Below are 14,307 nucleotides of genomic sequence, written 5' to 3' on the forward strand. Positions count from 1 at the left end.
ATATTTTAAAAGCTTTTTATACACTTTGACCAAGAGTGGTAGATGGATTATTGCTCTCAACTCTTCATACTTCGTCATAAAAGTATACATTCACACCCTTTGTCATATAATTTTGCAAGGTATGACCACACGATTTGTTTTGGTGATTTGCTTTGACAATGCCAGCAGAGGCTTAAAATGTGTTTTGGTAGCCTGGCTTGTGTCTTACACTCCAGTGATAAACCATGACATGGATATGCCCCAGGTAGCTGCTGTCCCCTCATGACTGGCCTCAGACCAAACAAACTTAGAGGAGTCTAACCCACCTGACAGCCTGAGGCAAGCCAACTAACCCACAGACTGAAGTAGATGTTCCTGGTCAAGCCAGCGTAGATCAGGAGGATCAACAGACCCAGTGTGAAACTTAGTGTTGTAATTTAATAGAAGACTGGTTTGTTATGCAGAACTGTTATGGCAATAGCTGACCAATACACCCAATAATCTCACACCTGAGAATGTATCCTGAGGCAATTAGAACAGATTCACATATAAGGGTATTTATCATAACAACATTTATAAATAACAAAAAAACAAAATATCATCAAATAATAGAGTGAATAGTTATGATCAAACCAGACTATTAAATATTCAAAGCTATTAAAAGTTTCATTCTTAAAGAACATTCAAAAATGTATGAAAATGTTCATAGTATTTTAAGCTTAAAAAAATATAAAAAGCAAGATGCACCATTTAAAAAAGTATCTACAAGTACAGAAAAAGATCAGGTATATAAAATAATTCACTTAAGAAATATAAATGCCTTTCTGTGCTAAATATTATTTTATGCTTAATATTATGCTAAATACTATACTTGGAATAAAGAGGTAAGTATGCTCCCTGACTTCTCGAAACAGTCTAGTGAGGACAACAGGTATTAAAAAACAATAGCCATATATATGTAATTATAAATTTTGATAAACTATTGTGGCAAAAATTGCTAATTATCCCCAGAATTTATTTCCCTCTTGCTCAGTACCAGAGTCCCTGAATTTTATCTGCCCATGGCCATCTGGAATAGACTATACTTCCCAGCCTTCCCTGCTTCTAGTGGGGGCCATGTGACCAAGTTCTGACCAATGGGATCTAACTGGAAGTGAGACATGAAACTTCCAGTAAAATCCTTAAAAATAAAGGGCTTGTTTTCCCCCTTTTTGCCAGATGGAGCAGCTATTTTGGACTATCATGTGGAAGCTTCACGCTGAGGATGGCAGTGCAAAGAATAGGAGGAGCTTGGGTTCCCTGGCACTGTGGAACCACTATGACCAGCCTTACTACCCCCACAGAGCTTTCACATGAGACCGACAAAATTCTACCTTGTTTACGCCATTTTCACTTTGGGTTTTCAATCATTCACAGCTGAACCCTAATCCTAAGTGGCATAGCTATGCAGGAAAAATGAAGGGTTGGATGAGAGATTATAACAGAAACTGTTGGTTTTGACAGGAAGAAGGGGTTTCAGAGATCGGTCCTCTGAGGAAGTAACTTTTAAGCTGCAACCTATCTGATGCCTGGCCAGGAGAGCACCAGGGGAGGGGAGGGGAGGTGGCAAAGCCCTCCAGCCAAGTAGTTTCAAAGATGAAAACCTCAACTGCAATCGGAATAAGCAACAAACTCTGGGATGCAAGACTGCTTCTATTGTAACAATGAATGAATTCGAATGAGAGCAGAGCGCTAAAGCAGCTAAGTGCATTGGCTCCACTATTAGAATCTCCACTATGACAAGTAAAAGACCACATATGCATGTCAAAAATGAAAGGGGAGGGGTGCAGAATGAAAACGAATCCTGTTAAAGAAATTAATAGCTGCTTCCACAATTCAGTATTTCTAGTGTTTAAAATAGTTGGATTCTCTGATTGGAGTGGTTCATATACCATAAGGAGAATGTCATTAGAGTTTTAAAGGCTAACTATCCTCAGAAAATATAAGACTTTGGTGTTAAAAAATTTTTTAATAGTATTTTCTTGTGTAGTTCTGATTTTATTTTTTTTTTAATTAATAAAATATTTTCTTCACTTCATCAGGAAGAATTATTAAAAATAGTGAGTAAAATATTTAATATCTCACTGAGTTCTCTGCTCTAATTGCTTTTTTTTTTTTTTAACTTTATTTTACTTTACAATACTGTATTGGTTTTGCCATACATTGACATGAATCCACCACGGGTGTACATGCGTTCCCAAACTTGAACCCCCTCCCACCTCCCTCCCTATAACATCTCTCTGGGTCATCACCGTGCACCAGCCCCAAGCATACTGTATCCTGCGTCAGACATAGACTGGCGATTCGATTCTTACATGATAGTATACCTGTTACAATGCCATTCTCCCAAATCATCCCACCCACTCCCTCTCCCTCTGAGTCCAAAAGTCCGTTATACACATCTGTGTCTCCTTTGCTGTCCTGCATACAGGGTCCTCATTGCCATCTTTCTAAATTCCATATATATGTGTTAGTATACTGTATTGGTGTTTTTCTTTCTGGTTTACTTCACTCTGTATAATTGGCTAGTTCTGAGTTTAAAAAAGAAACATTTATTGTGGAGAATGCAGCAAATATACATAAGAATATAAAGAAAAAATAAACTACTGGTAAATCATCACTTTCCAACAACATTTTATACTGACACTGTTTTTTATACACACTTACACACCTATATACATGTATATACACAATACACACAAATGGGATTGTTAACGCCTATGAAGTTCATGTGTTTTTCCACTTATTTATCATAAGTGCATCCCTATATCATTAAAATGTTTCTGAAACCATGATTTTAGCTACATTACATATAATTTACTTAGCCAATCAAGTCTGGGCTAAAACTGACTTTAAACTGTCGACCACAAATTAAAGTCCTGTGGGGCAAGAAGATGACTCCAAAAACGGCCATGGGGAGTTTCTATTCAGAAATCTCAAATCACAATTTGAAAGCACTGGTACCATCTAACTAAGAATTCACTGAAATTCACTGAATTTTAGCCATGAAGAGTGCTTAATAAAGACCATATTTTCCCAAATGGAGTGCATTATTTTGTAATTGGTCTTGAGAAAGAAATAAAATAAGTACCAAAGACTGAGGTAGCAATAACAAATAAGAACTAATAAGTGCCTACTGTATGAATTAGTGACTATCTGCAATGTTTTATTTTTTTAATAAAGCAAAATAAGAGAACATATGCATTTATTACTTCTATAATTAAATTTTCAAGTGGGTTTAAAAAATGAATATGGAAAAATGCATATAGAAAAAGAATGGAAACATACGACAAAGGGTTAATAACTTAATTTTGGAATATGACATTCTTTGAACTTTTGTTTTTAAATTTCACAACCAATAAATTAATATTAAATTAAAATATTAAGTCATGTGAGTGAGGTAATTCAGATTTCAGTTATAAAAGTGGAAGGAATATCAGTAAGTTTTGCCAGAGGCTAAGTGGATCTTTTGAGAAGGAAAAACGAAAAGTTGAGTACACAGCATTAGGAGTTTGCTCTAAAACAAAACTATTTTAAACAAAATATCATAAGTCTGAGGAAGGACTAGCTTTTTAATGTCATAGCTGTGCTTCCTTCAAGTACTATCCTACCTAAAAAATGACAGAGTTTCTGTTCTATCAAAAATGTTGTTCCAATAGTTAAGCAAATATTTTAGAAATGGCGAGATTGCATTTTAATTTCTTACACTGGTTTTCTTTACTTTGTAAACCCAAGGTTTTCCTGATGCTACACCCATTTTTAAACTTCTGGTTTCTAATACCAAAACTTAGTTCAGAAGACCGAGTCTGCCACTTGATGACCCATCTCACTAAACATAAATGGTTGCAATGTTCTATTAAGTGAGGTCTCTAGCAGAAAAAAAAAATTAGAAAGTTATAGAAATAAACCAAATGTTTACATCAGTTCTCACAATGGTTTCAAATAAATGTAAATTTTTTAGAATCATCCCATTTTCCCCAAATGTAGCCTTAGGTTATCTTAACTTTGTGACATCCCCTACTCCACAATCAGTTCTCACCTTCTTTCCCTGATAGAACACGTGAGTTTTTCAGCAAAAATGACTCATTCATTGGCATCTTGTCAAAAAAAACCCTGAAACTTTAAGGCTCAACGCTAAAAGAATTCTAAAACTAGAACATTTCACTAATACACATCATTTTAACTTCAGAGAACTGAATCACTTTCAGAGTCAAATACATCTAATGAACGCTGTTTATATTTTTCCTTACAAATTGGTCTCCACCACGCTAAGTACTCAAAATTTTAGTTTGGCAATTCCCTAATCTAAATCACCTCTTGTCTCTGAAGAAGACAAGACAGAGGAGTGTAGAAACATTCGAATAAAAGGTGGGGGAAGCAATTGTTCACGCAGCTTGGAAAAAGATTCTATTCTGAAACATTAATGACTCACATTTATTCCACACAGTTCTCAAAATGTATTTCTCCCATTAGTTAAATGAAAACACAATACAATACATAATATAAATGCAATCAGAAATCTCCAGGAATAAATTACTCTCATTGCTATTATTTCACTAAATAAAAGTTTAAAAAAATATAACACAAAAATCAATTATTGAGAACTATATAACTAAAAATCTTCAACAAGCATGAACTATCAATTGAAAGTCACCTTATCATTTTGGCTCACACATTCACCTACTCCAAAACCGCGCCTTTTAACCAGAGGGAGAATGGTGGGAAAGGAACAAGAAAACAAATGCTTTGTCAGATTAACTTCCCTGGTGGCTCAGATAGCTCTGTCAATTGTCACACTCCACCTGGTGGCAGGAGCTGCATGAATTGGTGAAGTGGAGGTCACTCTACAAGAAATTCCAAAGAACACTTGCTAGATGTACTTGGGGAAGAATGCAAGATGTTCTTTTTTTTTTGGTCCTACACAGAATATATCTAACAAGCCTCCACCAAAGTTTCTTTTCACATAATAGCAGGTCAATATCTAATAAAGATTAACATAAAGGAATGACAATAATCAGAATGGGAGAGCTACATTTACAGCAATCTACTTAAAACATTCTCTCCACGTTAAGTTAAATGTCATCTCAAGCCTTTAATACAGGTAGCGAGGCACATCCAGCAACTTTAAGATTCTCTGTCACACACTCTCACTAACATTCTTTGCCCCCGTCTTAACTATGGAGCTTAATTAACACAGTCAACAGCAGCTTTGCCACACGGCTGTTAGATATTTGCCACTAACATATACTCATGGGATACTCTAGAGACTGATTTCAACTGAAAATAAAAATAGATAAACAGAGCTCAAAAAAAATTAAAACTGAGTCTGGCTGCCCACACTTATTTTCACACATGAAGAAAAATAGCAGTTCTCCTAGAAGCCTCGAGCAGACATATCTTTAGAACACAATGTTAAAAATATGCACCCCCCCCTTTCTCCCCTACCTGTTTCTCACTCAAAGCTGTGATTTTGGCTTGGAGTTCATGAAGCTGTTTCTTTAAATCAGCATTCTGATTGGAAAGAAAAAATATCTGTGAGGAAGATATTTCATTTGTTAACAGGATAGTAGCAAGGAGACTTTATGCATACTGTATTACAAATGATGAAGCAACCTTAAAGCATTTAGCCAATCATATTTGTCATGCATTAACCTGCAGTCATGTTACCACCACCTAGTGCACAGATCCTATATGTAGGCTGCTAACACAAGGACAGGGGTAAATTCCTTTGTGATTATTTTAAATTAAAAGATATTTTATATTTTAGCACTTTGTAGTGTAATAGTACTCCTTTCTACTAAAAGAGCTATTCTTCATAAATAACAGCTGACAGAAACCCTAAAGTTCCACTCATCAGACAAAAGCAAAAAAATGGAATTTATAAGGATGAACAAACTGGATGCTTAATAGCATTAACAATAAAAAGAAGTTTTTCTCTGCTTGCCCTCTCCCTTATTTAGTAGAGTACATTTGTTATTTTAGCCTAGATTTGAAAAGCTGTCAGTGCTGCAACTGCCTTAACACTACATCATTCAAATTAACATACTGACTACCAGGGCAACTTCTCAGTTCTAAAATGTTAGGAATCAAAAAAGAATACTATTTTAAATGAGATACACTGAGCATGCTTGCCTTTTACTCACGTGGGAGAAAAATCCAAAATTAAAGTTTTCAAAAGCTTAATGTAACAAGATAGCCTACTTACTAGCAGACTGAATACCACCCCAAAGAGAGACTACTTTTCCTTTTTCATTTCTCATGAAATTCTTTCAATTCACTCTACCTGATCTTCTGACAGGGTCGCAGCATACATCCTCCCTTCATGTTTACTCCATGAGGTCTTTTTTGTGACAGTGTGTAATATAAGGCCTCTCTAATGAGATCACTCACAAGACTGTCCAGCAACTCACTGCCCCCTCAGATTCTCCACATTAAGATTGCTCTGTTATATAACTCTCAGCTATGTCAGAAATGCTACAGTTTTCTAATAATATTTCAGTTGCTGATAATACAGGTTACCATATTAAATATAAAAGAATCTATTGACTGATCTACTGCTACTTGGTTCCCTAAACCTAATTTAAACTATCGTATATTTTTAAAAATTAAAATGGAGAAACTTCTCAAAGAAGTTGGGCTGTCAAACAGGAGTTAAGTGGCTATCAATGCCAGCTCAGAATCAATGGATTGTGTTAAAAATACAATAGTTAAGCTGCTAGGGGCTAAATCTGTAGAAATGAATACTATGTCCCACTTCCAAAAATCAATCTGCCTCAGCACCATTCCTTAATCCAAGAATCTATTTTACGTAACTTTACAATGAGGCATGTATGGTGTGTTTAACAAGCTTAAAAAAAAAAATGTGTGTGAGTCTAGGTGTTCTGTGAACAGATTATGAGTAAACAAATGCAAGGGAGAAATCTTGAGAATGTCTGATACTTTGACCTCATTCTTATGGTCCACTATCTAACTGCTGCAAAAAAGACACTGCCTGAACAATAAATATATTAACAGTAATTAAAGACAAGGTAAGTTTTTAGGAAAATTTCTCTTCAGGGATAGGGAATAAAATACCTGAGCCAAAAATTCCTATGAGACATTAAAGAAAATGTAATACTTGATGGATTACTGTATTAACACAAGGTTCTTTAAAATCTTCCTTAAGGGCTCTTTCAAAAAGAATTTTTTTAATGCTTTCTAAAAATTATTCTAAAATTCTACTCTAAACAGTGAGATTAAGCATTTAAATGTTCTATACTATAAACTATAAGAAAGTAAAAAATGGTTCTGGGCTATGTTCAATAATTTTGAGAAAGCTTCACAAACTCTGATTTCAAGTAAGCGGGCTTGTGGAAACTAAATTTAAGCTAAGTATTTAATATACGTATTAACTCTCAATTTTTTCCCAAAATACTCAAAGCAATTAACTTAAAAGCAAAATAACAGTAACAAAGATGAAATAATAGCTATATTAGAACAGAATGACTGGATTTTTCTTAATTCTTAAAACATGAAGACAAATGTGCTAAAAAAAAACTGCTATAGAGATGAAGTAGTTTTTAAAACCTAAGAAACATCTATATTTTAGTATTTTACAGTAACTTTATCTTAAACTGTTTTAAAAATTAAATGAATAAAAGTAGTATTTTACCTGCGGATCCTGCTTCATTTGAGCAACCAGTTTCTGATAATAAAAAGAGAAAAAGAGCCATCAGTCTTACATATTAACTCAATGTCACTAAGCAGGCTTGGCCCCCAAAATCTAAAGTTTTAAATCCACACAGACATACACACACACACACAAAACAAGCAATACCATAATCAGAACAGACCAAAAGCTTCTGTGATCCATGTAAAAGATTAATGAAACACTCTCTTAATAATTTAAAAATAAAAAAAGTATTGCTTTATATTTGAAATAAAGAGCTTCCTGCTTTTAAACAAATCTGGAGATGGGATGGGGGAAAGGAGCTTTTAAAAGACAATTTAAACTAACAGAATGCTTCAAAAGTCAAATGTCCCTTGAAAATGTTGTCATTTTGTCTAGAGTCCCAAGTAAGGCCTGGGAAGAAGCTGCTCTCATACAAAAACAGACCTGTTTGTATACAGCAAACAGACTTGGCAAGTCAGTTGGTTTGGTTCACAGAAGGAGCCTAGTGTCAGATGTGACTCTGCCACTGTCCCCTCTGTCGGGGAGGGAAGGTACCCAGTGGAGCAATGCTAGTACTTGAGAACGAGGAAGTGAAGAACAGTAATGCAAAATTCGACCTACCTGGGGTTCCTGGGTGAAGAGAGTTCTACCAGAATACTGAATGGAAAGACCTTAACTAAGGAAAACATAAGTCCAAAAAATGAAAAAGGAAAATGGATCGACTGACCTACCCAACTTCTAAAAGCGTCACTGCCTAAAGGTAACAATAACCATAGAGAGAAGAAATTGAAGCATAAAGGAATATCAGAAGACTGATTCCTGAAAGTATCTGGGAATAAGCTGTTCTCCAAGTGATTTTTTTCATATAACTGAAAAATCTATGCCTCTCTTTGGGTGACAAGACACATTTGAAGTTTTTAAGTCATAAAATAAAAACTTTCTAAAATATATACTTATCCACCTTATTAAGTAAAAAAAAGTCAGCATTTAATGATATTTAATGATAGAGGCATGATTAATCAATACACTATTCTGCAAACAATACAATAAGGTCCTTAAACAAAGACCCCAAATTGCTATGTTCTAAAGAGTTCTTTCAGTTTTTTCATCTACTCCTTAAGGTCAAACAGGCAGCTACCAAATATTGCTACTATCACTATGCCTCCCTCTAAGAGCCCCTGAGCCATAATTCAAATTTGCTACTTCTGATCTGCTTTGTGATATGCTCAATGAACTAATTCTAAGATGAGCAAATATCCTAAGAAATCCCCCTTGAGTAAAACATACAATCTTTGGTGAGTGACTTTTGACATTTCTTCTAGCTTGTCAAAAGCCTTATATTAGGTGCTAAGACACAGTCGGGATAGCTGAGATTGCCAACCATGTGACCTTCAAATACACAAGGTATATTTTACTATACTCTACTTCAAATACGACAGTGGTTAACTCTTTTATATCCTGGTCTTAATCTACAAAATAGTAATAACATACATTTCAAAAGTTCAAGGATATAAAAATACAAAGTTTTACACATATACATTTTTACTAATGCAGCTTAAAGGCTAGTCACATTCTTCAATGAAAAAAAGCCCTTGGTCTTCCTTTCTTATTTGGTACCTGAGACTGGAGTACTACAGTAAAGCTGTCTTTTAAAGCTGAAAAAAGTTTTTCTCCATGACACTGGAATTTAAAAACTGACCAGCAAACTCAGTCTCCACCTCCGGAGGAAATAAATAAGCCAACTTTTCTACCTACAATCACTCAAGCTTCATTTTAGACCATTACAGGCAGGACAGAAAAGCTGGGCAATTCAAACATTCAAATCCCCAATGACTTTAAGGTGACATTGTGTGTTATCAAAATTGTTACTTTCTAATTCAAGAATGCAGCAGTTTTTCATGAAGATATAGTTTTTGCCAAAGGTTGGCAAACTACAACCCACAGGCAAATCTGGCTTACCACCTGTTCCTACTGGGACACAGCCACACCCATTCACTTATATACCGTCTATGACTGCTTTGTCTATACAGCATCAGAGAAAAGCAGTTGTGACAGAGACCATAAATGATTCCCAAAGTGTAAAATACTTTACCATCTGGCCCTTTGCACAAAGTTTGCTAATCTCTGCTTTATACTATTCTCTGTTACATGTAGAGTAAATACTCTAGAAGTTTAAATATAAGTTGCATCAAATCCACACAGGAATATTCAAAAAGGCAATTTCTCAAAGAAAGATGAGATGCCCATCACTCTTTAAACATTCATTCAACATCAACCATGTGCATGTCGCTACTTTTTAAATCATTTCCCTGTTCAATAAGAACAAAACTATACTTCTACCACAGCAGTACTAGGTAGCTTCATAAACACAGTTTCTATCCAGTAAGCTCCTTTTCAGCCCCAGTTTCATTCCCTAAGTGGAAATGATGAAGGGCTGGCTTCTGCCCCAAAATTTGGTTAAATGTACAATCTGGCTTTGGCCTTGGCCTAATAGCCAGTGCCTACTCTGACGTCATTTCTGGCATCCCTGAATTTCTCATGATCATGTAGGTTAACATGTACCCAATCAGAATAACAGCATCAGATTTACATCAAGGCATGTCATTTGTATTTCCTGTTAATACTTATTTTTTAGGGGAGGGCTGTATGTCACAGCATGTGGGATCTTAGTTCCCAGACCAGGGATCCAACCCATGTCCCCTGCATTGGAATGCAGAATCTTAACCACTGAACTGCCAGCAAAGTCCCTACTGTAAGTACTTAAATTTTTTTCTAATAGGAAAGGATTCTAAATGTAACTCTAATCAAATATATTACATTCTATATAAGTTAAAATACTACCAACCAATGTTGATAAACATAAATGTTTATTACCATACAAAGTGCTGCATTAACAGTTAAGGAAGAATATAAAAGCTATTAATTGTATGCTAAAAATAGTTAAATACACAGGAAAATAATGTGAATATTAAGTGATAACTTCAGAAGAATATTTTATTCCTTTTGAGTCAATAAATGTAATTTTAAAACATATTTTAAAACAATAAACATCCAATTTTTTCATAACTTTTATAAAACTGGTATGCTTGAATTAAAAATATGAAACTAAATAATATTTAAGAACTCTTTAAATTTTGTGATTCAGTTCAATTATTCATGAACCTTTCAAAAAAAGTCTTATTTGGACTTGTTCATATCTTGTGAGGATGAACCAAAAGCTGAATGTTAACTATGCCATCCCAAAATTTCCTGAGAGGAGGAATATGCCCAAAAATCACATGTGACAACTGAAACATGTCTTATTTTTTAAAATATGTAAGCAAACACAGGGAATTATATTCAGTATTTGGTGATAAACCATAATGGAAGAGAATATGAAAAAGAATGTATATATGTATAACTGAATCATCTTGCTGTACAGTAGAAATTAACATAATACTGTAAACCAACTATACTTGAATAAAATAAATTTTGAAAATTAAAAAATAAATAAAATATGCAAGTGAAAGTCACATGAACAAAGTCCCTCAGATTAACCAAAAAACAGGGGAAAAGGGTTTTGTTTTGTTTTTAACACACTCAGTATATGGAAAAAATATTTTTAGTTCTTTTGCTTAGAAGTCAGTGTTTTTAAAATTCTCAAAAATATTATCAATGAGTTTGTTGAGTAGTGTTATAAGGCAAATAACATGATTCTTGGACAACTGACTGAAAAAATGATTAAAAACTGTACTGAAAATCAGAGACAGCAGGTTGTTTACTAATTTAGCCGTTACTTAATAACATGATGCGGGAGAAGCCATGAATGAAACATACCTGGTGAACCTGAATTTCCACTTTAAGAGCCTCCTGTAGAGTCTGCAACTCCATCCTCTACCTTCTCCACTTTTTCTATGTCTGCTAATTCTACAGTTTCTTCAGCCTTTGTTTAAAATAACAAACTCCTCTTCTCACTGCAGCTGTAGAGATCATAAAATGTTTGGGATCATTATGCTGGTTATAAAGGAAACATACATGTTAGATAAAATAAATTACATTAGGCAAAAAATTAGCCAACTAAACAAACTATCCCCAAACAGATTTCTTTCCAAAATGAGTAGATTTGTAATGAATTGGTACCAAAACTTTCTGAGTTTTATTCTGTGAGCATTCCTCTACAAAACACTTCAAATAAGTAAGATATGAAAAAAAAAAAAAAAAAGTGTTTAATCTGGTCATGAAAACATCCAAGCACTTACTACGTGCTCAGCACCATGTAAGATACTACTTTCTGAGGACACAGAGCTGAACAAGACCACTTTTGTCCTAGATGGGTCGGGAGACAAGAGGTGGAGAGGACAGCCATCCAGGACACACTGTTCTTGGAAAGAGACACACAACAGCATGGTCATACATTTTTAACTATCACACAGAGTGAACTGGAGAGCTCAGGATCTCTCGGAAGTTAAAGAAGGCCAGAGCACTCTCACTTGGATGGACTTCCACAATATTTAAAAAAATAAACTCGTAATAGGGGAAATTCTGATACAAAGGTTTACATTTAACAAATTAATACTTAACCACATACAATGGAACTCTGCTTTCCACAAAGTTATGACAGAGATGTTAACAAATAAATCTATCGTGTACAACAGATGAGGTGGGTCTATACAACAGAAGAGACTCTTCACCTTTATACCACCACCTTCTTCTCCAGCTTTGGCTTTGGCCATGTATAACTACACATGGAGACAAAGCCAAAAGTCTAGATTTGTGAACGTGAACCTTCTGCTCTGCTCACCACTACTGCAACTTAAATTAACTCCATAGCTAACTTTTCTTTCTTTTCTTTTTTCTTGAATGTGGCCTTAGACATGATTTCAGGTACTCTCCCCAAAGTAAAAGTTCAATTGAATAAACATATATATATAACTTGTAGTTAGAGCAGCTTTTCAGCATTTTTACAAACTGAGAAAGGGGGCAATTAAGAAGTTAGAATAACTGCTACTCCTATGCTAATTCAATGAGACTCATAATCTTTAAACCTCTAAAAACTATTTGTCTATGGATAAAATTCAAAGTTAACTTGAAAGAGTTAGTCGCTCAGTCATGTCAACTCTTGAACTCTATGGACTATAACCCGCCAGGCTGTCCATGGGATTCTCCAGGCAAGAAAACTGGAGCGGACAGCCATGCCCTTCTTCAGGGGATCATCTCAACCCAGGGATCAAACCTGGGTCTCCTGCATTGTAGGCAAATTCTTTACCACCTGAGCCACCAGGGAAGCCCCACAGTCAACCTAAGGTTTCTTAAAACTTCTTTAAAACCTGATTTAACAAAGCTATAATGAAGTCATTAACTTCAGGCTGTATTCATGTGAGTATTAGTCTTCATTATATTTGTTTAATCTTACTAGGCTTAAAACATCACTGGCAATCTCTCCCCTAGGGCTTACATACTATGTTATGTAATATCAAAATACTCTAAGCTTTTTTTACGAAAACAGTACATTTCCAAAGTGTAAAATTCCTTCAAACTTACATTTGTGGAGGCTAGAAAACGATATTATTGTACAATGATATTGCCCACCAAAAATTTTCATAAAGGTAGTATGTTTAGGGGAGGTAATTTGGAAAAGATGATATTGATGAACAAACCCAGGTTTTCCAGATATTTATTAAATCTTTAAAATTGTTGGAACTACATAAATATCAGAATCATTAAGTTATTGGTTTTAGACCAAGGTTTTTGTTGTCATTTAGGTTTACATACTAAAGCAAATGTTAAAACTATGCACTCACTATAATTTTGAATGTTAAAATAATCTCCCTAATCAAATTCCTGACTTAAGTATTAGAGGTCTTCCTGAAAACAGTACTTAGTTTTAAGCCTATCAGAAAGCATGTCCAAAAATGATTCCCTACCATTTTCATTAAATTAAAATCACCTTGAAGGGTATTTTCAATGACAGAAAAGCCACACTTTATTTTACTAGTAGTTACATATAACATCATAGCTCAACTCAATTCATAAGCTCTAGAAATAAACAGGAACATAAAAACATGAAGAATTTACAATATACACAAACAAAGGGTTAACATAATTTGTACAGTTATAGAGTACAGATTAATTACAAATTTAATTTTTCAAAAGCTATGAAAAAGCAATTCACAGAAGAAGATAAGAATGATCAACACGAAAAAAAATCTATTTTCAGGAGAGTCATGTAAAGGTAAACTTAAGACACATTTTTGTCAAACTGACAAAGACGTGTAAAAATAATAATACTCTGAGCTGTCTAGAATTTGCATCAGGTGGCACTTTTATAATTTGCTATTAGTTATATCTGAGTGGTAGCACTGAGGGTTATTTACTTTCTTCTTTTCAAGGTATCAATAATCTCAAAATTTTCCATAGAAAATATGTACTTATTTTTATATAACAAAAAATTAACTTAGAATTGCTAGATAAAACATCAGAAAAATTTATACTGACGAAACACAACGTTCAGGAACAGAGTAAGTAAAGCCAGGGTTTAACCTGGAGGTTCTAAATGTCAAAGAGTGCCTCACAGGATAAGACGCCTGCAACTCAAGTTAATGAGGAGCTGACAGCTTTTACTTCCTTCATCAGACTGTTGTCTGCTTATTAGAAACACA

At 34.5% G+C, this 14,307-nt stretch overlaps 1 protein-coding gene across 50 annotated transcripts in view; it reads right to left on the reverse strand.

Annotated features, from left to right (window-relative positions):
* PHF21A (PHD finger protein 21A) overlaps nt 1–14,307 on the reverse strand; it is a 193,845-nt gene that overhangs the window by 146,151 nt on the left and 33,387 nt on the right. For 28 of the 50 annotated variants that reach the window (XM_060399565.1, XM_060399554.1, XM_027979673.2 and 25 more), the window contains 3 exons: nt 11,486–11,628; nt 7,670–7,702; nt 5,464–5,529 (listed from right to left, as the gene is read on the reverse strand). In XM_060399565.1, the coding sequence (XP_060255548.1) occupies nt 5,464–5,529; nt 7,670–7,702; nt 11,486–11,539 (153 nt within the window). In that variant the 5' untranslated portion in view covers nt 11,540–11,628. Of the gene's footprint in view, nt 1–5,463; nt 5,551–7,669; nt 7,703–8,290; nt 8,346–11,485; nt 11,629–14,307 lie in introns of all 50 variants that reach the window. The other 22 variants (XM_060399543.1, XM_042233416.1, XM_042233444.1 and 19 more) reach the window with 3 other exon arrangements.

Source organism: Ovis aries, chromosome 15 (genome assembly GCF_016772045.2).
Source record: "Ovis aries strain OAR_USU_Benz2616 breed Rambouillet chromosome 15, ARS-UI_Ramb_v3.0, whole genome shotgun sequence".
NCBI classification, from domain to species: domain Eukaryota; kingdom Metazoa; phylum Chordata; class Mammalia; order Artiodactyla; family Bovidae; genus Ovis; species Ovis aries.